At 52.4% G+C, this 24324-nt stretch overlaps 2 protein-coding genes across 6 annotated transcripts in view; both read left to right on the top strand.

Moving 5' to 3' along the window:
• The window catches only part of LOC126046969 (protein argonaute-1), a 28021-nt gene extending 9317 nt beyond the window's left edge, over positions 1–18704 (top strand). The window contains exons 2-19 of one of the 3 annotated variants that reach the window (XM_049820068.1): positions 714–897; positions 1674–1794; positions 1925–2106; positions 2419–2555; positions 2690–2824; positions 3128–3215; positions 4987–5134; positions 5472–5591; positions 6451–6573; positions 7055–7188; positions 8476–8660; positions 8828–8987; positions 9278–9368; positions 11560–11754; positions 11881–12015; positions 12921–13022; positions 13825–14024; positions 14469–18704. In XM_049820068.1, coding sequence (XP_049676025.1) covers positions 714–897; positions 1674–1794; positions 1925–2106; positions 2419–2555; positions 2690–2824; positions 3128–3215; positions 4987–5134; positions 5472–5591; positions 6451–6573; positions 7055–7188; positions 8476–8660; positions 8828–8987; positions 9278–9368; positions 11560–11754; positions 11881–12015; positions 12921–13022; positions 13825–14024; positions 14469–14577 — 2549 coding nt within the window. In that variant the 3' untranslated portion in view covers positions 14578–18704. Of the gene's footprint in view, positions 1–713; positions 898–1673; positions 1795–1924; positions 2107–2418; positions 2556–2689; positions 2825–3127; positions 3216–4986; positions 5135–5471; positions 5592–6450; positions 6574–7054; positions 7189–8475; positions 8661–8827; positions 8988–9277; positions 9369–11559; positions 11755–11880; positions 12016–12920; positions 13023–13824; positions 14025–14468 lie in introns of those variants that run through there. The other 2 variants (XR_007508491.1, XR_007508490.1) reach the window with 2 other exon arrangements.
• A 3015-nt stretch (positions 18705–21719) lies between these two features.
• The window catches only part of AGO3 (argonaute RISC catalytic component 3), a 42852-nt gene continuing 40247 nt past the window's right edge, over positions 21720–24324 (top strand). For 2 of the 3 annotated variants that reach the window (XM_049819900.1, XM_049819902.1), the window contains exon 1: positions 21720–21887. In XM_049819900.1, the coding sequence (XP_049675857.1) occupies positions 21869–21887 (19 nt within the window). In that variant the 5' untranslated portion in view covers positions 21720–21868. Of the gene's footprint in view, positions 21888–22323; positions 22480–24324 lie in introns of all 3 variants that reach the window. The other variant, XM_049819901.1, reaches the window with a different exon arrangement.

The following is a 24324-nucleotide window of genomic DNA, read 5'->3' as shown; positions in this document are numbered from 1 at the left end:
GCTGCTGCTCCTGCAGACCTGTGGCAAGCTCTTGGCACAGATATGAGACTCTACTTGCTTTTTAAAACCAGGGCTGGAGAGTTTCTTGTTGCTGTTCTGGTTGTTTGCGTATTGCGACATTTCTTGTGTGAAACAGGAGTTGAAGTGCAGCTTCACAGTGGCATAGCGGGTGCTTTCAAAGCTCTTTTGAAGTGGACATAGGGTACAACCTGTCCTTCGGTGTCAGGAGAACTGAATATGGCCTTCTGTCCCCACATCTGGTCAGGGAATTGAGTTATGGGTATCGTGGTGTATGCCAGGGCATGGGTGTGCCCGTGGTCAGGACAGGCGGTGGGAGTTCCTTGTCCTCTGAAGACCTGTACTGCTGGCATGTGTGGTCCCGGATGAGTTCCTTTCCCTAAGGCAAAGCAGAGATTATTTATCTGCTGGTGGATGGTTTGACAACTGCACAGCTGGTGGCAGCACAGCAGAGCAGAGGGCTTGGTGACTGCACTTTGATGGCTCGGTTGCCACTTGCCGGATGATGCCCAAGGAAGTTGCTTCCAGCTGTGCTGGTCTGAATTCTGCCACTGCCACCTCCTGCCAGGAGCATGGGTAGCGGGAGTCCTCCCGGTTCATGATGCGGTGATAGAGAGTGCTGTGACTCTGCGTTGTCTGTCTGTCTGGGCATAGGGTTTCTCCCAGCCCTTCTGACCCCTTTTCTCTCCCTGCAGCTGCAGGCGCATACCTGCCACCATTGCAGCAGGTGTTTCAAGCGCCGCGTCGGCCCGGGATAGGAACTGTTGGGAAGCCCATCAAGCTCTTGGCCAATTACTTTGAAGTGGACATTCCCAAGATTGATGTGTATCATTATGAAGTGGATATCAAACCCGACAAATGTCCGCGCAGAGTCAACAGGTAAGGCAAGTATTAGAGGTTTTGGCACTCGTTCCCTGCTTCCAGTTTCCTTGTGGAGACTCCATAAGTGCCTGTCTCTCTCTTCACCAGTGGAAGCCATCAAGGTGACATGGTGGCAGGGGTCGCAGTGCTGCCCAGCATCTGTGGGTGGCTGGATCCCACCAGCTGTGGTTGTACCGCGGCGTTGGTTCCTGCCACTGACAGCCTCAGAGGTCCTGAACCTCAGCACAGTCCCCTGCTTCTTCAAAGCAGCTGTGCTATTTTGGCAACAATCCCATATTTAAAAATAGCAAGCCCAGACCTCCGGCCATCACGTACTTTTCTTTGTTTTTCTTTTTGATGTCCTATTCGCTGCCCTTCCTTTCCTGCCCCGGCAGCCTGGATAGCTCTGCACCCCAAAGGCCTGTGAGCAGATGCTGCACATGCTTTTGGCGGCCATGGGTAGTGAGTCGTTCCCTCTCACCCTCCTGGCATGCGTGGTGGGTTTGCGGCCAGCTCCGGCGGGTGCGCATTCCTGCATGCCATGTAAACTCACTCTTGCCAAAGCTGATGTACTGAGCTGCGGGGCAAGGCGCGTGGCTGCTTGTCCAGGGGTCCTCTTGCCTGGGATGGGACTCGGCTCTGCTCTTTGGTGTCCTGTGGCTCAGAAGTGCCCCGAGTCAGGAGGCTGGGGACAGGGCAGCTCGCAGGAGGCGGTGGCCTGTAAAGAAACCAGCAAAACGAACCTCGCCTTTCTCTCCCCCTGCCCCTCCTTCTTGTCCCGCTCGCCTGCGTAGGGAAGTCGTGGAGTACATGGTACAGCACTTCAAACCGCAGATCTTTGGCGACCGAAAGCCAGTCTACGATGGGAAGAAGAACATCTACACTGTCACGGCCTTACCCATTGGAAATGAGCGGGTAAGAGGGGGTGGCAAGCCCCATGCAGGCAGCGCGACCTGCCTCCTGCCTGGGAAGGACCAGCTAAAAATGACCTCCTCCCTTGTACCTGCGGGGATGGCATGATCGCTTCCCTCCCTTCTGCACCCAGGTTGACTTTGAGGTGACAATCCCAGGGGAAGGCAAGGACAGGATATTTAAGGTCTCCATCAAATGGATGGCCATCGTGAGCTGGCGCATGCTGCACGAGGCCCTGGTCAGCGGGCAGATCCCTGTCCCCCTGGAGTCTGTCCAGGCGCTGGATGTTGCCATGAGGCACCTGGCTTCCATGAGGTACCTGCTCCAAGGGGCAGCACGGCGGGTGGGTGCTAGTGGTGGCAGGGGCTGTGCTGCAAGCACCGAGCATGCCAGGGAGGGGACTGGCTGCCTTTGGCAGGCTTTTGGGGCTGGGACTGGCCTTGACGGTCTTTGGGAGGAGGTGGCCGTGCAGCTCGGTGCAATTGCTGTGGATGCTCTCGCAATAGAAATAAACGGGGTGATGCAGCTGGCAGGGCGAGCGGCAGCTCAGAGGGGCGAGGGGTGCTTCACAGTCACTGGTGGTGGGACTGGCATGTGCCTTTTGACACATTTTGCCCTGGTTCGCAGGTACACTCCCGTTGGCCGCTCCTTCTTCTCCCCCCCTGAAGGCTACTACCATCCCCTGGGAGGCGGCAGGGAGGTCTGGTTCGGTTTCCACCAGTCGGTCAGGCCTGCCATGTGGAAGATGATGCTCAACATTGATGGTGATGTATTTTTCATTTTGGGGAACTGCAGCGATGGGGCTGGGTGTGTGTGGGGAGACTGGATCCGGACGGCTTTTGGGCCAGGTCCATCTGCTGGGAGAGACCATAGACGCATTGTGGTATCTGTCCCGCAGTGTCGGCCACCGCGTTCTACAAAGCCCAGCCTGTAATTGAGTTCATGTGCGAGGTACTGGACATCCGGAACATCGACGAGCAGCCAAAGCCCCTGACGGACTCGCAGAGAGTGCGTTTCACCAAGGAGATCAAAGGTAGAGACCCCGGGGAGCGCTGGGGACCCATCCCCAGCCAGGCACTGGCCCAGACACTGACCGTGGCTTGTCTCCCACCCAGTCCCTGCAGTGAGGTGTGGGGTACAGGCGTTGCTCATTTAAAATGTCTCCTGGGGCACCATTGCCTCCCTCATGCACTTCACAGGGCATCTGCAAGCATACCTTCTCTGCAAGCGGTTAATTATTTAAGGGAGATATTGATGGTGTCCCGGGGAAGTTTGGCAAAGGGGAATTTCTCCCTCCTTTCCAGTGACTCTGCTGTGTCTCCCTGTCTTGCATCAGGTCTGAAAGTCGAGGTTACCCACTGCGGGCAGATGAAGAGGAAATACCGTGTGTGTAACGTTACCAGGCGGCCGGCCAGCCACCAGACGTAAGGCGGGTGGGAAGATGCCCTTGGAAAAATCCGAGCTGTTCTCCTTTTTAGCAGCTGCTGGTGTCGTTAGGGAGAGCTGGAAGGGAAACTCCAGCCTGTGATGGCAAAAGGGGATGTGTTTGGGGCTCCGCAGGGGTTTTGGGCGCAGCAGCTCGCGCAGCTCCATGTCATGCGTGGTGAAGGCAAGCGGGATGCAGAGGAGGGTGGGAGTGCAGAGGATGCTTTGTCTGGCAGGCAGCGGGCCGCAGCGGGCGGGAGTTAGCATGCCAGGAATTGTCCCAGTTTTTACCTCCGAGTTTGGTTTTCTTCTTTCTTAAAATAGACACTGCCAAAGCAGAAGCTTTGTCAGGGGATAAAGCGATTCCCTGCCTTGAAATTATTTGCATGTGCCTGGGAGCAGGCTGGGCCTGGGCACCCCTCTGTGTCGGGGGCTGCCCTGTTCCCCACAGTCCCCATGGACGGGGGCTGCAGCACCACAGAGGGGGTGCCCTCAGCACCAAGCTGTCGGGTCCCACAGCCCACGGGTTTTTCCAGGGCTCATCACTGGGGTTTGCCCGGGGAATTGCCTCCAGGGAGACTTGGAAGCAAAACAGGGTTTGAGGCAGAGGCTGGGGGGAAAGCAGGCAGACCTTCCAGACCTCCCCGTGTGTGCAGCAGAGGGGACAGTGCTGGGGCAGGAGGGGCTGTGCTTGTGCTCTCTGCTGGGTGCTTGCTGAGTGGAGCTGGAGGGGAGGGTGGAATGTTTTTCAGGCTGTCCACCGCCCCCCAGGTTTCTGTAATGTTTCTGGAAATTTTGCCAACAGTAAAAAAAAAACAAAACCAAAAACCAATCCCCCCAAAAACCAGCAAAACCCACAGCAAGAAATTTTGGCTCGTGCTTGCCTGATACCAAACTAGCAGTGCATGCTCAGGCCGGTGCTGTCAGACTTCAGAGCCCCCACTGAGGTTGGGGCACCTACCTCACCACAGCCACATTTCCTTGTCACACAACCCCATCTCCAGGTGTATCTCACTGGGGTTCATGAGCCTGTCACCATGCGCACCCCACTTCCCCTGTGCTCCAGCATCCTTGGGTCCCAGCCCTGGGCCTTGGCGAGCACAGGAGGAATGTGACACCTCGCCAGGGTGTTCATGCTGGCTCTCCTGTCTAATTTTGGCTCCATAAAGAATATCAGGTCAATTCTTCATTTTCACAGAGCTCTTTATGGAGCCGGGAACAGCTGGTGCTGGGTGAGGCTGGGTATCACACACTCCGGCTATGGATGGCACGGCACCCCTCAGCCCTGCCACCAGGAAGTTTAATCTTTTTTTCCTGTGTTTTTGAAAGGAGATGTACCCCTCCTGCCCCCCTGTGCTCTGCCTACTCCGGAGCCACTGCCCCATACCAGGAGAGGCTGGTTAACCTTTCCCTGGAGCTCAGCTCAGCTCCCAGGGAGGGCACCAAGCACAGAAGTCCTCCTGAGTGCCAGTGTGCTGTATTTATGTACCTGACAGTGGCATGCGTGGCATGTCCTGCAATAAACATTTGCCCTGATTAGCTGGATTAGTGAGGGAGAGCTTTATTTATGGGACCTCAGTCCCACACTGGGGTCAGAGTATTCCTGACTCGATTTCTGAAAATACCACTGTTGTGCTTTTTATTTTCTTTTATGGTAGCTCAGAGCGGGAGCCTGCCAGTTCCCTCTCTTCCCAGCCAGAGTAGGTAGTGCTTGAGGTCTGGAAGTGTGTGTTTTGAGTAGGTGCATCCTTCGTGTCCTGCTTCTGCCAGGTTTCCCCTGCAGCTGGAGAGCGGTCAGACAGTGGAGTGCACAGTGGCTCAGTACTTTAAGCAGAAATACAACTTGCAGCTGAAATACCCCCACCTACCCTGTCTCCAGGTTGGCCAGGAGCAGAAGCACACATACCTGCCCTTGGAGGTGAGTGTTGGCTCTGCACTGCTGGGTGCCCCGGCTTTTGGGCACCATGCAAAGTAAAGGCAAGTGGCCTTTGCTGGCAGATGCATGACGTTATTCTGCAGCTAATGTGTTGTGGGCACTAGTTGCCTCAATGTTGACCTGTCAAGAGCCGCTTCTAGTAAGCGAAGGAGGAGACCATGCTGTAAAAATGCCATTTTCTTGCAGCTGCAGGCTCAGCACCTCTGGTTTGGGGCTGACTGCAGGGCCCGTGTGCCGTGCGCATGGGACAGCTCAGCCACAGTCCCCCATGTCTCCCCTGTCCCTAACGCGTGGCTGCTGTCTCTCCCCTGCCGTGCAGGTGTGCAACATTGTGGCAGGCCAGCGGTGCATCAAGAAGCTCACAGACAATCAAACGTCAACCATGATAAAAGCAACAGCCAGGTCTGCCCCAGACAGGCAGGAAGAAATCAGTCGCCTGGTACGTGGCACAAGTCCCTGGGGAGGGGTGGAAGGGACGGTATCGGGGCTGCGGCTCTGATGGCAGGTTATGGTGTCTTGTCTGTAATGAACCTTGTTGTGGTCCTGCTCCTTAGCTGCTCTGCGCTGGAGAGCTGCAACCTGCTCAGAAGATGCTGGTGGGGTTAATGGCTTGTGTTTATCCCCCTCTTCTCACTGAATCCCCAGTCAGAGACACCTGCATGTCTGTAACGGACACTTGCATAGAGGAGCCCAGCTCAAAGTGACCGTGGAAACTCGTGTGCAGCAAATTCAGGTCCTCGTGCTGATGGAACCTGACCCAAAGGGAGCTGGAACTAAAAATAGGAAAACAAATTAGAGAAATGACACCGGCTCTGGGTGTACGTGGGGACTGTGTGTTGTGGGGCTGCGGTACAGGAACTCTGTCTGCAGGTCAGCCTGGGGCGAGCCAGGGGAACCCAGCTCTGCCAGCAGCCAGGCAGGAGCTGGTTAATGGTACTTTTGTTACCCAAACTGATGTCTCTGGGCTTCCGAAGCTGGGGACGTTTGATATTCCTTCTGCGAGTCTTGATAACAGTCTCTTGCCAGTCTGAACCTTACCACTGAAGCCTTAAATCTCAGAAGCAGGCTGTGCTCTTGGTTGCATTGGTCAGTGCATTGAAAAATCGGGTCCCTGTGGGTAAGTTTGGAGGACAGGGTTTGGGCCTTTGTGTTAAACCACTTGCCCTCCCCTTATGGAGAGGACTTCACCTCTATAGAGAACATGACTTTAGGTGCCTGTGTTTCCTGGCCAGCTGAAGCTGTGTGGGATGCGGCAGTTAGGTCTCACTCCCTCCCATGGCCCTTCCTTCCCTCTGCAGATGAAGAACGCCAGCTACAACCTGGATCCGTACATTCAGGAGTTTGGGATCAAGGTGAAGGATGACATGACAGAGGTGACGGGGAGGGTCCTGCCAGCGCCCATCCTGCAGTATGGAGGCAGGGTAAGCAGGGCTGCACTGCCTGGGTGTTGAGCTGCATTGTGCAGAGAGACGTTTTCACACCAGAAAATACTGTTTCTGAACAAAACTTTTGCTACCTTCACATTTGTAGGTTAGAGCTTTGAGCTTGTAGGTTATCAGAGTGCCTGGGGTTTGGGTTTTTTCTTTTTTTGGCAATATAACTGTTCTGAAAGTTGTAGCCAAGAGTCATTCGATGACAAAAAAAGTGAGCTGAAGGGAAGAGGGATGCTCAGGGTAAGGCAGCTCGGGTGAATTTTCCATCACTGTTGAGGAGCTGAGATTGTAAATTGCCCACCGCCGAGCGCCACAGCAGACCCTGGCAGCGCAGGGAGTTGACTCCGGCGAGGGCGTGCAGCTTTGTGGTGGGGAGCACAAGCACAGCATGTGTGGGTGCTCCCCGGGGCCTGCCGGCGTGGGGCTGGGCAGGACATGGCAGCGCTCTGACCGTCTGTTTGCCTTGCAGAACCGGGCCATTGCAACTCCCAACCAAGGCGTGTGGGACATGCGAGGGAAGCAGTTCTACAACGGCATTGAGATCAAAGTCTGGGCGATTGCTTGCTTTGCCCCGCAGAAGCAGTGTCGAGAGGAGGTGCTGAAGTAAGGAAAGGGGCAGCCTGCGTGGGTGGGGTGAGCCGGGGGAGCCGTGGCTCGTGGTGCGGCCACCCTGCTGCTCCCAGCCTGGGGCTGCACATCCTTCATCGCTAATACTGGATCTGCACACAGCTGAATTGCTTGTGGTACAAATTCAATCCAGGTTCAGACTGGGTGTTCAGTCTTGTTTCTGCTAGTTTATCCAGAGTGCCTGACTGTTTATCCTGGCTGCACACAGTCCCTGAGCCATCGCAAAGCCTGCCAGGTTAGAGTGAGGACATCGGCACTCAGGCAGATGCGAGCTGACAGTCACACTCTCCTCGATCTGCTCTTTGCATCAGGTAGCTGCAGTATTGTGATCGGATACTGCCAGCCCTAAGGCTGTATTGAACTCTTCTCAGCTGAGTCTCCTCAGAGACGTGGGGTTGTGAGGGATATTTAATTAAAAGTTTCCTCAATACCCTTTCTGAAATAATATAATTCATGTAGGAAGCATCCTGACTTGCCCCGGGTTTTTATTACAGAGAAGTCTTAGGCTTTTTGAAAAGCTTTGGTAGCTTAGAGACTCTCTGCTTCAGTAGCAAAGTGACACAGAGCAGGGACAGTTTATTTGACTTAGGGAAATGGTCACCTTGGTTTTGGATTCTGCTGGGGACTTGCATTTCTCCTAACTGAGAGTGGCTGCATTGAGGCAAGCATTTTCTGTGCCTCTTCTGGGTGTTTGGCACGGTTAATGTTTGGGATGGTTTGGAGCAGCTCAAAGTCTCTACGTCTGCAATGAGTGGGTGGAGATGGGAGTGACATCGCACTCCTCCTGTGACCCCTTTGGGGCAGAGCTGGGAGCCCCGCACTCCCTTTGGCTCTCCCTGCATCAAATTTATCCTTGGCAATCCAAAAATCCAGAATGTGGCTGAGCACTTTGTCCGGTTTGGTAAGTGAAGGCTTGCATTAACTTTACAAATCACCTGGAAATCAAGCAGGTCTGCTCCCCGCTTCTCCAGCTTTCTAACGGAGAACGGCTCACAGCTCCATCACTTCAGGAAGAGTCAGTACCTGGGTAAGAGGGCACCAAGAGGGGATGATTCAACTCTAACATGTGTTGGTCTTGTGTTTCCCATGCCATGCTCTTGCTGGGTGCTGTAAACCTGCAGGCACAGTGCCGCGATGTCCCCGTCTGTCCTGTGCCGCAGCACTCCAGCCACAGGTCCCTGCACCTTGCTCGGTGGCTGGGGTGCGTGGCAGAGCTGCCATGCGGAAGGGCTCAGGGCTCACTGCTTCTCCTCCCGGGCACAGGAACTTTACAGACCAGCTGCGCAAGATCTCCAAGGACGCAGGGATGCCGATCCAAGGCCAGCCCTGTTTCTGTAAATACGCCCAGGGTGCAGACAGTGTGGAGCCCATGTTTCGACACCTCAAGAACACCTATTCCGGGCTTCAGCTCATCATTGTCATCCTGCCAGGGAAAACACCGGTCTACGGTGCGTCTGGGGCAGGGGTGAGCGGGGAGAGGAGAGGGGCTTTGCTCTGGCTCGGCAGGGCTGGCTCTGCTCCTCCTGCAGTGATTTCTTTCCCTGTTTCCGAGGATGCTGCTGGAAGTGGTGCATTGCTGATTGCCTGCGTGTTCATCTGCTTCCTTTGCCTGCAGCTGAGGTGAAGCGCGTTGGGGACACCCTCCTGGGAATGGCCACGCAGTGTGTCCAGGTCAAGAACGTGGTGAAAACCTCCCCGCAGACCCTTTCCAACCTCTGCCTCAAGATCAACGTCAAGCTTGGCGGGATCAACAACATCCTTGTGCCTCACCAGCGGTTTGTATGGCTGCTGCCTCTCACATTTTTGGGGCTTGTCTCCCAAGTCCCTGGCGGTGCTGCCTGCCTGGCTTTTCGTGGGGAAGAGGGGTCCTGTGGGCAGCTGGATAAAGTAGCTCTTTGAAATGGGGGCAGCCTGTCTCACCTTGTAATGAGCTGTTGATATGCCCAGGCCAGAGCCTGGAGGTCGGGAGACATCCTCTGTGTGATCTGCTCGCCTCCATTGGGCTGTGCATCACCCTGAGATGGCCCTGAAAGGCTGACTGCTGCTTTCTCTTCTCTCCCACCAGCTCTGCCGTCTTTCAGCAGCCAGTGATCTTCCTCGGGGCTGATGTCACTCACCCGCCGGCAGGAGATGGGAAGAAACCCTCCATAACGGCTGTAAGTTCCCTGTCAGGAGCCAGGCTTGGTGCCTGAGAGCCCTGCAGGAACGCAGGAGCTGGAACAGGACTCGTGTGTCCGTAAAGGGGCTGTGCCACTACCGTCCCCGTGGTGAAACTTCTCAGAGTGGCCCCATGCCTTATCAGGTGTTTTGATCCCACTCTTGGGACAGTGGGTCCCCGATCCCCTCCTGCCTCTCTGCAGAGGAGCTGTGGTTTTGGGGAGTCGCAGGGAGAGCTGGCAGCTGCCAGCAGATGGGGCTCGTGATGTGCTGGACCCCGTGAGCGCTGTTGTACAGGGTGCGCAGGGAGCTCAGTGCGGCTGCTGCGCTCGCCGGAGTCATCGCTGGGCATCTCGGTCCTTCAGTGCCGCCCTGTGAGGGACCTTCCCCAAGCGGGAGAGCTGGGGTTTTGTAGACGGTGGGGGAAACGGGTGACTGGGCATCTTCTGAGCCTTTTGGGGAGGAGGATTTGCCTTCACCTCAAATTAATAAGGAGCATCCATCGAGTGAAGTGCCGCTCGCATGCTGGTGAGGTTGGGCGGCAGCTTGCGCCCCTTGTCAGGCTCTAAGACGTTGCCTTGTGCTCGTTGCAGTGAAGAAGAGTGTCAGGTTCTTGTAGCGTCTGTTTTAATTAAGCACGTCAGCGTTTTCCTATTAAGTTCTTAACTTTCCAGGACTCATAGCTCAGGTTTTCCTTGGCACGCAAATGCATCTTTGGAGGAGTGTTTTTTTCTTAATTAGAAGGCGTTGGGAAATGCTTTTGGCTGTTTGCTGTAGGTGTGGGTGGGACAGAACAGTCTGTTTCCTGGCGGCAACGCTTCCCCTCTGAAAACACCTTCTGTGGTTTTTTGTGCAGGACCACTGAGGGGTTTTTTTTCTTAATTTTTATGAAAGCTTTTTGAAGCTGCAGGGGAGAAGAAGGGTGGAGCCTTCAGATGGCCTTGATCTTGTCCTTGGTGTGTTGTTAATTAGACAATAGAAGGGGGTCTGTGGCTGAAGCCAAAGGAAACATTTCTGTTGCACGCATCAGCTGCGGTGGTGCAGCCCAGACCCTAGAGCTCCATTTGCAAACCAAAAGCGAAACTGTTGCTGAGGGCAGGGGCAGCATGCTCAACACCACTGAGGACGTGGGGTCTGCCGTGCTTTCCCTTGCGTTCGGGGAGACACGGACCACGCAGTGCAGCGGAGCAGCTGGGCATTTGTCTCCCAGCATGGGCCAGCACCTGCTTTGACGCCTGTGACTCATGCTGCACCCCCAGCCCTGCGTCACAGCCGAGCCCGACTGCTCTCAGCCTCTTTGCGCTGATGTCTTTGAGGTCTCCCCTCTAGAGCACCCAACTGCGATGGGAACTCCCCGCTCGATAGCTGCCATGCGGTGACACAACCCCGCTGTGTCCTCTGGAGGCGGCAGTGCTGGTGGGGCAGACCATGGCCATCTGGGGCAGCTCCACTGCCTGCGGCCGAACGAGGGCAGATGTAGGGATGTGATGCTGTCAAATGCTCTGTGCAAACATCAACCTACTTCAGTCACCTTTTGGGCAGAGGGTCTCCAGGCAGCCCAAGGCGGGCAGGGCAGTTGTGTCACAGTCGGAGGGGTAAGGGCTGGCCGACAGCAGAACTCCCTGGTGTTGCTGTGATATAGAGCTCCACAGCAGCTGTTACAGCAGCAACATTGCATCTGCGGGTGGGATTTTGTACCCTGGGGATGTCATTGCCCTGACAAAAACAGCAGAGCAGGGTTTAGGGTCACACAGTCCTTTGTGGAAGCCAAAAAGCTTTTGAGTGAGGAATGGAGGGAGAAGGGCTTAGGCAGGCAGAAAGGGCAGCCCCACTCCCCCCTCGCACCTCTGCTGTTGGGCAGGATGAACAAAGCAGGGGCAGAACAGCAACAGTCCCCACAGCCACGTCGCTCAGTGGCACCAGCCAAGTTGTCTTGCTGGAAATTCCCATCAATGTTGCAAAGGGCACGGCAGAGTGTGAAAACGGGATGTGGCTGCAAGCAGGGGTGTCCCTTTTGGGCACTTGTTGCCAGTACAGTATTTGCTGTCCCATCTCCTGATCTGTGAGCTCAGGTGCTCTGCCCACTGCCAGCTGTGGGTGTTGGAAGCAAGTGGAGGCTGGGAATGTCCCACGTCCCCTCCATCCTTTCCCGTTGTAACGCATGAGCCTGGCCTGTCTGTGTCACTGCAGGTTGTGGGCAGCATGGACGCCCACCCCAGCCGGTACTGTGCTACGGTGCGCGTGCAGCGTCCTCGCCAGGAAATCATTGAGGACTTGTCCTACATGGTGAGGGAGCTTCTCATCCAGTTCTACAAATCCACCCGCTTCAAACCCACCAGGATCATCTTCTACCGTGACGGTGTTCCCGAGGGGCAGCTCCCGCAGGTGAGGACCCCTTGGATCCCTGTTGGTCAGCGGGGCTGCACCAGTTCCCGCAGGGTTTCCTGAGGGTGCACGGGGACAGCTGGGTGCCGGTGTGTCCCCTTACTCTGCATGCCCTTGTCTCTCCAGATCCTTCATTACGAGCTCCTAGCAATCCGAGATGCCTGCATCAAACTGGAAAAGGATTACCAGCCTGGCATCACCTACATTGTCGTCCAGAAAAGGCATCACACCCGTCTCTTCTGTGCAGACAAGAACGAGAGGGTGAGCACTGTGGGGTGCCGGGGCCAGAGGCGGCTGATTCATCCCTGGCCCTTGGGAGGAGCCAGCCCTGACTTTGCCGAGGGGAAAGCTCACCGCTGGCAGGCAGAGAGCTCTTTCTTGAATGAAACGTGCTGCTCAGTTGACTCCCGCATCCATGCGGATTAGGCTGCTTCTAGAAACCCAGACAGCTGTTTGCTGTTATTATGAGTTACTGGGTGCTGATGATCCTGGTGGCTCTCTTGAAATAGCCTCTGTCAGCTTGAAAACATCTGTTGTTTTGGTGATAGCTGTAGCCGCTGACGTGACAGGATGAATAACCCCTTGCTTGCTCACAGCTTGTTCATGTGTGCTGTGCAGTATCATCAATTGCTGTAGCTTTTTCCTAGATTTGCTCTAAATTTAGTGGTTAGATCTAGTCTCATCAGACTCTGGCTCTACCTGACCATGAAGATTTAATCTTGGGAATGGAGGACAGTTTTTGATCAAGGTGCAAAAGCCCCAGTATCTCCTGGCACAGGCTACAGTGTACACTCTGCAGAGATCCCTGGAGTGTTGCTCACTTAATGCTCTTTTCTGCAGTAGTGTGGGCCAGTGCACAGCCCTCACCCTGCCTCCTTTCCTTCTGATGCTGTTTGCTGTAGCTCCACAACATGCCTGGTGCTGATGCTTGCAGAAAATGGCAGCAAGCCTGTTTGGGCAGGGAGCAGAACAGGATGAGCTGCTTCTGTCCCCCCTTAACAGGCACTTGGGGAGCAGCTCTGCATGGTGCTCTCAAACTGAGATGCTGAAATGGGGTCCCTGCGCCGAGGGCCTGGTGCAGGGCAGGTGTGTTACGGACGGTGCTCTGGGCAGCTGGAAATAACCGAACTCTGCAGTGCTTGGATCTCTCTTTCTATTCCCTGTAGATTGGGAAGAGTGGGAACATCCCAGCAGGAACAACAGTGGACACAAATATCACCCACCCCTTTGAGTTCGACTTCTACCTGTGCAGTCATGCAGGCATTCAGGTACCGCACTGCAGAGCTGGCTGTTGTAAAGCTGCTGGTTTTCTTCGGCTGTTGTTGCAGATTGCGCTCTTGTGCATCTGACCCAGCCCTGTCATAGCCTCCCTCCGGAGATGTGGGCAGTTCAATCCAAGCTGCCATTGCGGTGGTTGGCGAGCAGGTGCTGGGACGGCACTGCTGCTGCGTTATGTGGCACGTACTCGATTTCTCTCCTGGAGCCAAGGATCTCTCCTGCGAGATTTTCCTCCTCCAGAGTGGCCAATTCAGCAGCTTGTCAGCTGGTGCCTGAGCGTGCCGGGCTCGCTGGGGCGCCTGATTGTCAGCAGGGACCTGTTGTCTGGCCGTGGGCGGGAGAACTGGGCCCAGCCGTCCCTGGAGCAGGCGGCTTGCTTTGCAGCTGCCTTTCTTCAGGCAGCCAAGATTAGTCAGAAACCGTATTGAAAAAATTGCGCTCATTTAATCTACAGCTGCTTCCACAAGGGAGGCTTTTTGGCTTCCTCTCCCCCTGCAAGGAGAGCGGGGAGCTGGCCCAGTTTGGGGGGCAGCCGGTGCGATACGCGATGCAGTGGGCTGTGCGGCATTGGGAGCCAGGGATGGCAGTGCAGAAGCACCAGCAGTGCCTGGGCGTGGGGCAGCGGGGTTAATGCTGGCTTGCACCTCAGTGCGAAGGGCTTTGCTGCCTCGCAGTGCTGCCCACACTGTCTGCCAGGTTGGTTTGATCAGGGAGGGTCTGATCAGGATGTGAGGCAGCTGCCTGCGTCTGGGTGCAGGCAGCACCTCTCAGACCGCCCCCTCTCCTTCCCAGGGTACGAGCCGGCCATCCCATTACTATGTGCTCTGGGATGACAACCGGTTCACCGCGGATGAACTGCAGATCCTCACGTACCAGCTGTGCCATACCTACGTGCGCTGCACCCGCTCGGTCTCCATCCCGGCCCCGGCGTACTACGCCCGGCTGGTGGCATTCAGAGCACGGTACCATCTCGTGGACAAGGAGCATGACAGGTGAGGGGGCTCTGCCCACAGCCCTGGGAGGGCAGACCCCAGGGATGGGCAGGGTGCATGAGCACCCTGCCTTGGTGTTTGAAAGTGCCTGTGTTAGAGCAGCGCTGCAGCAGGCCCTTTCTGCGGGGGGAGACTCGCACATAGCTGCTTCCTCTTAGGTCCCAGCTCTAGAGGGGAACTGGGGGTAAAGGAAGGTTAAATCCCATCCTGAGCTCATCCCTGGCCTGGAGGAGCATCCCTGGGGTGTCCGTTAGCAGCCACCTCAAGGTGCCGGAGTCTCGGCAGTGCCGGGCATGGTCACCGGCATGCACAGCATCCCTGTATGCTGTGGTGAGATGCCTTCCTGTGCTGCCAGCACTCGTGGACCCTGATCTCCAAGGGGGTTTCTCAGTGTTCCTGGGGGGAAATACGAAATAATTATGCAGTGATTTCCTTGATTTTCAGTGGTGAGGGCAGCCATATATCTGGACAGAGCAACGGCAGAGACCCCCAGGCCTTGGCGAAGGCTGTGCAGGTTCATCAGGACACTTTACGTACCATGTACTTTGCTTGAAAGCCTAACTTTTGTTACCTCACTCAAGAAAGCTTTCAGATTTGTAGGAGCCATACAAAAGAGGAAGCATTGGGACACCTTGGTTTTTTTCCAATGAGAAATCACTGCAGGGCAGGCAGCGTCGATTCGAGGCAGGAGACCAGCACCACGGGACAGAAAGATCCAACACCTTTGTAGGATTGGAAGAGACTGATGATTATTTTTTTAATTTTTCTGGCTTTGCAAAATTTTGACCTGACCAAACACATGAAGGCATTCAAGGAAGGGATAAAACTCCCAGGAGGCGGAAGCAGGTTTTCATTTTTAAGATGCAATACTATAGACTCCTGACTGTGAAATGGCGGATTTGGTCCTCCGTTGCCCACCAGGCGCTGGTAGGTATTTTTTGTGGGGGTTGGGGGGAGGGGATTTTTAGAGCCTTAAAACAGAAGACTAGATTTATAAAACTAATATTTTAGAATATGAGATGCTTTAATGGGTTAAGGGGAAAAACAACTAGTTTATAGGAGAATTCTAACACTAACAGTTCCCCGCCCCCAAATAATTCCCCCCATATAATGTAAGGCACCCTAGCACTTAGCTCAGAACTGAAAACTGTCTTCCTTGTGTTAAAAGCTAGTTAGCTGCTGCCATTTGAAGCAACAGTCACAGACTTTTCCATGGGTGAGTGCCTTACTATGATGCTGCAAAATTTCAATGTTTTTAATCTTGTAAGGAAAATAGTAATCTTGTCTTGATGGTGGTCCATATTTCCATCGGAAGGAGTTAATTTCTACGGTCCTAAGTTGCAGTTTGTGTTAGATCATGACCTCATGGTGGTTAAACTCCATTGAAAGATGTGCACTTTCATATAGGACACGTTTAATGGCTGCTGACCCATTTTTGTTTCCAATGTACTACTTGTTATTTAAAACTGTTTCTGACAAATGGGGGCATCTTCATCCCATGAGGACGGAAATCGCTATCAATTTTTTTCTTTTTTTTTTTTTCCTGAATTTTTATGATGGACACCGGGATTTTTTTACTAAACATTATTTTTATACGATACTGAGTCTGTTGCCAAAATACACAAGTCATTAACATTCTCAGAGTTTACATCACCGCACTTCCTGAGGCTGTGCGCTCACACCAGAGATTTCTAACGTTTCCTGTCCGATGAGTGTTACCAACTGCAGTCCGTGCAGCGCCAGGTACTCCTCAGCGCCCGTCTCCCATGTGCGTTCAGCACATGTCTGCCCGGGTCGGCTGCTTTCCGAAGTACCGCGTACCCCAACTCCAGCACCTCCAAACTGTCACCCTCTCTGCTGCTAGGTTTTGCTGCTCTTCGTGTCATGGTATCGCTGATCTCATGCACAGGGTTTTTTATTCTGAAAGCACACCAGATTTGTTCCTTAGACAGAATGATGAAATCCTTGTTATTGTCATGGGGGAAACTCCTACTGATCTGTGTTTGTAACAGGAAAAAAGCCTTTTTTCCCAACAGTAACATAGTGACTGCTTTTCAGACTCATTTTGCTGCACAGAATGACCATTATGCACAGCAGGGCAGTAGTAGCAACTCATTACCAGTATCATGTGGGCAGATTATCTGGGTTTTTTATATGAAAGTGTGCACAGTGCTTCCTTCAAGAGAAAAAAATGACACGCACACTCCTACCAAGCTCTTAAAGGGAAGAGCTCTGTTATCATTTTACTGCCAAACGTGAACGCATTTCCAAGGCAGATCCACCACAAGCACTGCCCCTTGTCAGTACGCGTGGATAGAAGCACACCTTTTTGTTTTGTACTTTCTGATGTTTAAACTTGCCTTGCCTTCATGAAAACCACATTGGTCATGTTGACCCATTGATCTGTCCTAACACCGGGAATTCACTCTACCCGTTTTCTTTTTGGGCAACATGTTTGTGAAAAATGAAGACATCAATATGCTATGCAAACTAAGTGCTGAGCCCACTGATGTCACGTTTTGTGAAGATCCTGCGTTTAGCACAGTCCTTTTTTTCCTCAAGACTACAGTATTTGGTTCATATTCTCCTTTGCACCTTGTGTCAACCTCCACTGCTGTATAACTGCAAGGTGACAGAGAGGAGACCAGGAACTATTCATGGTCAGTAGGGTAGTGAACTCTTAGGAAGGCTTTTAGAGAGTAGGGAATGCATCAACACTAAGTGTCAACATGAGAAGCCTACATTCCTATACACAAGTGCCTGCATAGTGACACAAATTCAGCACCTCTCCATCTCATCCTCAGAACTCTGGCTTGTGTTCATTGAAAGCAAAATGATCTCAGAGGGGCTGTACCCGCTCACCTTGTGTTAGAAAGCCCCTCGCTAAGAATCAAATCGGGGTTAAGGTCAAGGTTCTCTCTGCAAATCAGTTTGTTCACCAGCATTACAATGGAAAGCCCCTGGCTGCTCTTCTGCAGCGGGGGGCAAAGATATTTTGGTTTCTAGTTTTTATTTTAGTGTTTTAGTTGGGTCTAGAATTCTGAAATGTCTTTTAGTAGCTGTGGCATAGCACGTGCCATTTTTAACCATTTGAAAAGAGATAGCGTGGGCATTTACAGAAACAGCTTGTTGCTCTGTAACAATTTTTTTTAACCTTGAGACTTGAAATGTAAAATGGACCTTTAAGATTTGCACTCATTTGTAAGGTGGCTGTTCATAGAAAACTATGAATGAAGACTTGCTGATGTAGCACCTACTTTTAACAGCAATTTTAACTACACAAAAGCTTCACAGCTTCTGAAACTCTCAGCTGTTGACTTGCAGATCGTGTTCTGCCCTTATTTCACCCTCTGCGTTGGGTTTTCATGGTTTTGAATAAATAAAAAAGCCAAACTCAGTAGCTGCTGTGCCCTTTAAACCCTATTTCCATTTTGAAGAAATTTAGAAGGGGTTTGAGTTACCCGCATGTTTTCTATAATGGACTATGCACTGTACCTTCTACGCGGCTCCAGCATTCAGCATTTCTACCCTTTTCTTGTCCAAGATGCAAATGAGTAACTGCATGTTGAGGTGCTGTGCATTTTGCTACCCATAGCGGATAGGTGTTAACCCAGATACATATCAGGATTTGTAGTTAGCCACAAACCCCACACGGACATCCCGAATGGCTCCCGAGTCTCTGCCTTCTCCATGCGCACGTGTTCCTTCTGCAACTGGAAACATCGCCAGGTGCATGCAGTTTTGTGGGAAGAGGAATAACTTTCATTTGCCTGTCAGTTGTTGAATGCTGTTTGTTTCCCTTATCTCACATCTGAACATAACGGGGGTGAGAGGGCAGAGCCGCCTTCTCCCCAGAGCTTCCAGGGGCGGTCGGGGTGTTCTGGTATTCGCAAGTGTACGACCTGATGTATTAGTGTCAAAAAGCCCAAGCATTCAACGTTGCCTCGCGGAAGGTTTTCTTCTTGGAAAATCAGTGTGAAATAAAAGAATGTGATTCTTTCAGGAAGGGAAGCCAGACAGCAGGACAGCAATAAACAAGTGAAATTCATATCTTGCCTGAGTGATTTGCACTTCAATAGTTGTGAAAGAAAATTTATGGGACTCCAGTGCTTTTGTGTTCAATTTCTAGCCCCTTTCATACCTCCTTTATACAAGCAAGTGTTGAACTGTACATAGGGTGTTTACAAGACACTCTGTTTGGGTTGTTATTTTTCTTGTGGGTTTTTTGGGGTTGTTTTTTTTTGCTTTAGCTTGAACTCTGTATGGTCCATTTGTTAAATAGACGTGAACAGTTGATGTACAGTACTTACTAAACAAGCAGCAGCACAAAACTTATTTTATTAAGAAAATATGGCTTATATTTTAAAGGTTGAATATCAGGTTGGGGTTTTTTTTTGTATGCGTGGAATTAAGACTGGTAAAGAGTAACAAAATCCTTGGATTAGGCCAAAAGAAAATACTGTAAGATCGTAACCACCTCTTTATTAAAGAAAACGGTATGATTAAAGAGCTCCAGAACATTGTATTTATATTTGATTTGATTGCCTTTGTGGGTTTGTTGGTTGTTTTTTTTTTGCCTTGGTCCTGATTTTTGCTTGCAACTTTGACTTTGCAGTCCCAAGTATCTGTTACCCTGTAACTGTTGGCAGAAGACCTAAATAAAAGCAATGTGAACATGTTGGGGTGACACTCCTGAGTCAGATTGCGTGGGGAAGGTACATGCAGTCCTGGCCGTTCACTCGAGAAAGGCTTGGGGACAAACAGTGAAATGCTGACTGTAGCTGAATTGCATCAGATACTGTGGAGGATCCAAAACCCCTCACTTTCCAGATTTCAATTTAACGAGAGAAACACTTAAGCAAACAAGTATGTGCTTAAAACTTCTTGGAATATGGTAGCCAATTCCACTTTTTATTAAAATGTCATCTGTTTGAGAACTGACTTAATTTGAGCTCCTTGGGTTATTAGATAGCAGAAGCGTACATCAAAACATGCTGTTTCTCCAGCTACGTTGTGTGCTTTAGGGGCTAAAAAGGCCGGTGGCTCCAAGATGCTTTAAGGACGGATTTCGGACTCCTTTTGGATTGGGGTTAAAGTTGATCCTCTGGGTTTTCATACTGCATCATGTTTACATTTCCCAGCTTTGGAATTCCTTGCAAACATCATAGTCCTCTCTAATGCCAACAGCTCATGTTGTGTCTTAGGGCCCAAAACTGGAGGTTGTTTGCCATCCTCTGAATTCTTCGGTTCTGCTTGTGCTTTACTTTGCAAAGGTGTATTGACATACCTTTAGACGATGAATTATTTAGCAGTTGAGCTGTAACTGGGTTTTTGAATAATGCTAAGCAATTTTAAGGAGGTGCTTGGTAATGGCATACATGTACTTGCTAGCTAATTTACTTGAACTGTAGCACTCAGAATGTATTGTACTGAACTGAGCAGCTGTACAGATTCTGCACACATCCTCCTGCTGGTTTTAAGATTACATCACCTTTTTAAAAATGAATCCTGCTACATAACAGAAATCTTCTTTTGCAGTTTCAAGGGGGCTGTTTTTATGAGAGAGGTGTAACAGAAAATTGTGCCTTGTGCAGCTGGGTCTGAAGTCCTGGAAAACAGGTCGGACTCCTTGGTTTCAAATGTTAGATTGGCATTTGAGCCCTGGCCCTTGGTTCTGATTACAGTGGCCTGCCTAAGCTGCAGAACCAGAAGTGCTTGCACGCCTCTAAGGTATGTGCATTTTGCAGAGATGTCTCCCTCCACCATATCTACTTGATCTTGCTGATCACATTTCCCCTTCCCTCTCAGGATTTCAGTTAAGGAAATATTCTAGGAGTTTATTTTTAATTTGCATGGTTTTAGAATCCTTACTGTATAGCTTACCTGATAACTAAATTTACACTTGTAAAGATTAATTTAGCTGGCAGTCTCCAGGATGGTCATTCCTAATGATGATTTCTGACATCTGGATTGTGAATCTCAAACTCCTCTTCTGCTGGCCCAAAGTTCCAGGTCTTTGGTACCTGCCCAGCGGTTTATCTGGTGGAGTACCCTTCTCATCCCTAGGAGAGGTGACATTATTTCTTCATAACAAGTAGCAGGTTCAGACCTGCTTGGACGAGTCTCAATGTACTGTTCTTGCCAAACAATGATCTTTTGGGGGCAGAGGAAATGGAGATAAGCCTGCCTGACCTAGTGCTGAGCCGAGCCTGGTACATCTGAATCGCTTCCCCACGTGCACACACTGTTTTGCTCGTTTCACCCTCTGGTTGTTTGGTGGCAGTTTGTGTACCAAATCTCTAACAAAGTGGTACTAAACATTGTTAAAAACACTGCCAAAAACTGAGAAAAGGGCAGACAAATGCTGATGTAGAGAATCATAGTCTTTATTCTTATCATCAACCCTAGTTACTTATCTGCAAATGGGAAAAATAAACACGAGCCCAATGTCAACCCTTCGGTTGTTACGGGAATGTCGAAGGATAACGTGCGTTTAGTTATCAGGTTTTTTAATCGGTCGAGTGTACACTTGCCAGATGTCTTTACATCTCGCTCCCCGAGAAGGCCGTTTTAAAGCCTTACGGGAGGAAGGCGGCATATTCACACGCGCGCCCTCGTCATCTGCAGCAGCGTTTAGTCTTTTAGCCTTGCCTACAAGTTGCCTCGCTTTGTGCTTCGCCCTCCCGCCGGCCCCGTCTGCAGCTCTCCCCTCCGTGTTCTCGCAGCGCCCTTTCGCAGGGTCCCCTCCAGTCAGTCACCTTAGCGCCGCAGCCGAGACGTGCCGTGCGTTACCAGATGTTTCGGCGCAGAGGAAGAAGCCCGTGTGTTCCGCCAGCGTTCCTGGCAGCGCGTGTGGAACGTGCCGGCAGCTGCCGGAGCTCCCGTCCAGCACATCGCTGTGTCCTGTAAAGGGGGAAATAAATAACTGGCGAGAGCGTTACGTTCCCGAGCGTGACTAAGGCCGAGGCGCTGGGTTTTTTTCTAGTAGGTTTGGTGAGGATTTAAAAAAAAAAAAGGGGGTGACGTAATTTATTCAGGACTGGGCTACAACTGCGAGAAGCCGCCGTACGCCACCAGCGCCGCGGCCCGCGTTCGGCGGGCTGTAAGGAAGAGGAGGAGGACGGCGGAGAGGAGGAAGGCCGCCGTGACGGTTTCCACCCGTAGTCGAAAATCCTCCTCCCTCAGGCCGCGGGGCAGAGCCCCGGCCCTCTGCGTTCGCGTTCGGCCCTCACCGGTGAAGGCGGCGGGTACGGGCCCGGGGTCCCGGGGCGCGGTCAGCCCCCCGTTACCCCCCGCTCGGACCCGCTCTCCGCCGGTGACTGACGGACTCGCCCCGCTCCGTGTCGGAGCGATTCGCGCCGGTTCCCGCCCTCGCCGCGGCCCCTTCCGGTCCCGCCTCCTTCCCGGAAGCACCGCCTTCCCCCTCCCCGGAAAAAAATGCGGGCTAGTCCGGCGTGCGGGGGCGGGACTTCCGGCGGTTGGGGCGGGCGGGCGGGCGCGCGCGCGAGGCGGCGGCGGCGGCGGCGGGGCAGAGCGGCAGCGCGAGCCGGGGCTGCGGGCGGCCACGCAACTTCCGCCCGGGGGGGTTGGGTTGGGGGGAGGGGGGGAAGAAGGGGGGAATCACTCCGGTCGCCGCCGCCGCCGCCGTCGCCGCCGCCGCCACTGCCTGAAGGGAGCGGAGCTCCGGGCGGCCGTAGGCGAAGCGCCGGGCCGCGGCCTGCGGGGAGCGGGGCGGGCCGCCGCCGCCGCCGCCGCCCAGGTTTTAGCCCCGAGCCGGGCCGCCGAGGCCCGGTTGTAAGTCGGCGGATCCCGCAGCCCCTCAGCGGCTGCGCCCAGCTCCATGAATGGAAATCGGCAGCGCAGGTGAGGGCGGGCGGACCGGCGGGGCCGGGCCGGGCCGCGGGGCCGGGGAAGGGAGGGAGGGAGGGAACGGGACACCGGGCGCCGTCCCTGCCCCGAGCCCCCCGCCCGCCCGCCCGCCGCTGGGCCGGAGCGGGGCTTCACCGCGCCTTTCGCTTCACCCCCGTCCGCCGCCTCCCGGTTGCCGGCGGCGGAGCGGCCTGTGCTGGAGGGCGGGAGCGGGCGGTGCGGGTTCTCGGGGCGGGGGGTGGGGGAACCGGGAGTTGTGCCCCGCCGGCCGCCCCGGGGGGGAACGGCGGAAACCCTTGTCGTACCGCTCGGGTAAGCGGGGATAAGCCGGGCACCGCGTCCTGCTCTGTTGCCCCCTTTTCCTGTGCCGAAGATAGTAGGGAATTAATTTTTTTTTTTTTTTTTTTTTTTTTTTGTATTTCATAACTAGCGTTTCCCAGGCAGCGGCTGTAGGCCAGCTTGCATAATCTCGTAACTGCGGTGATGTCTTTGAGAGACCGCCTCGGAAACCGAAGCTTTGCCTCCAGAGCAGGCGGTCACCGCCAAGTGCTCGCTTCAGCACCTTCTGCCTGCCCGAGATGAGACGGTCAGCCCTTGTGCGGCGACTCGCCGGGCCCCAGAATTTTAGGGCTAATTACACGTGCCTTCGGGAGTGCTGCTGCACGGCGGCCAGCCCGAAATCTTCACGGTTTTGCCTTCAGCCGCTTGGGCCTTTTTGCATGGGAAGCACGTGCTTAGTATTTATAAACTTTGTGCTTAAAATGTATTTTGAGAGCTGGAGAAGGAGCTTCTGCTCCAGTTTATCAAAAGAATTGATCCTCAAGTCTGACAGAAGCGTGGAAGGGAGAGTTCAGATTTGGGCAAGTGTTTAACCGGCAGTTCGTGATGTAGCTGGATGGCAAAGGGAATGTCAAAAGCTACTGGGAGTTCCATTTCTGTCACTAAAAGAGGAGCCAGAGCAAGTGAAAATACGAGTTATGAGGCTGAAGGTGTCAATGCAAAACATGCGTTTTCATCTCTGTGTGTGTAGATACCGTTGTAACTTACATGGAGATTTAAGTTAATGATGGATTTGGCCAGGAAAACTTGCCACCTGAGCTGTTGTCCTTGCTTAACGAGGTATATGATGGAGTTGAAACTATATTAGGAAGATGCTGGATTTTAGCAATCTGGTGGAATTCAGACAGTATGCTCATAAACTGTGCGTGTTAAGTAAACTCTAATTATAACCTGGTACGATTCCAGTTGTCTCATGATAAGAAATAGATTTGCAAAAGTAGCCCATAAACCTCTTAGTTTTTCTTTGATACGAGTTTACCTGTTGTTAGGCTACAGTATGTTAGATTTTAGCAAAGCACGCTATTTAGACGGTGCTCCTGATGGGCTCGGCCCGCTAAGCGCTGTGTTCAGCGCGATGGATGTTTCTTTCCACGGCCGCTGTGGAAGTGTTAAGTGTGATGTTAACATTCCGTGTTTCGGGGAACCTTCTGGCTGTCAGACATCAGTATTGGTACAGGACGACACAAACCGTCCTTGGCAGAGCAAATAAGCGTTCAAGTTCTGTCATAAAAGGGAGAAGGACGTTGAGATGTGCTTCCTTATCTGTGTGTGAAGGGAAAATACGGGATAGAATGAGCAGAGTGGGGAAACAAAGATAGGGTTGTGAGTATACCTGGAGTAAAGCATGGAAGTGTGTGCCAGGATGTTTTAGGTGAAGCAGTGCTGTAGATGTCTTCCTATTTGCGCACTAGGCTTAGCCTATGGAATCGGGAAAGTATGCCTTGTCTAGTCCGCATAATGTGAACACAGTTTAAAGTAGGAGAAGGATGTGAAGCCAGCTGTTCAGGGTGCAGGTTATGGTGAAATCAAGTAAACTAGGGAATAGCAGTGAAATACTTGCTGTTAAAAAAAAAAACAAAAAGTGAAGCGAAGTAAAAGCAGCTCTCAGTAACAGATCAAATTCAGTGTCATGCATCACGCTTCCACCAGGAGAGTGTTAAGTAAACTTCCAAAAGGCAGGTATATTAAAACAGTACTACTGTGGAACTGAGGATGCTCTGTGGTATAATCAAGTCAAATCAGAGTGCCATGTATGTCTTCATTTACATTTCATAAATTGTTCCTTCAAAGTTCACAGGTTTTTGTGTTAAAAGTGTGAAATTGTTGTGGTTTTTTTTTTTTACTCTGGTATGGTATGTTTTTAATGGAGCAGTACAGACATCTTTAACCTTCTGTTTGCTTTTCTATACAACCTTTGGGCAGATAAAATGCTGAGAATTTGCTTTCTCTGTGTTAAGAGTAGTGATTTGGGAGGACCATTAAAAGTTACGTTTTGGTGGGTGGGGTAGAGGAGGGAAGGGGAATGAATCATAAGTGCCTTCAAAAGTTATTCTATTCCAGAACATGTGTGATGTGAGATACAATGGAAGTT

Source organism: Accipiter gentilis, chromosome 17 (assembly GCF_929443795.1).
Source record: "Accipiter gentilis chromosome 17, bAccGen1.1, whole genome shotgun sequence".
Classification (NCBI taxonomy): domain Eukaryota; kingdom Metazoa; phylum Chordata; class Aves; order Accipitriformes; family Accipitridae; genus Astur; species Astur gentilis.
Note: the sequence above shows the minus strand (reverse complement) of the source record. Positions and strands in the feature narration are given on the sequence as shown.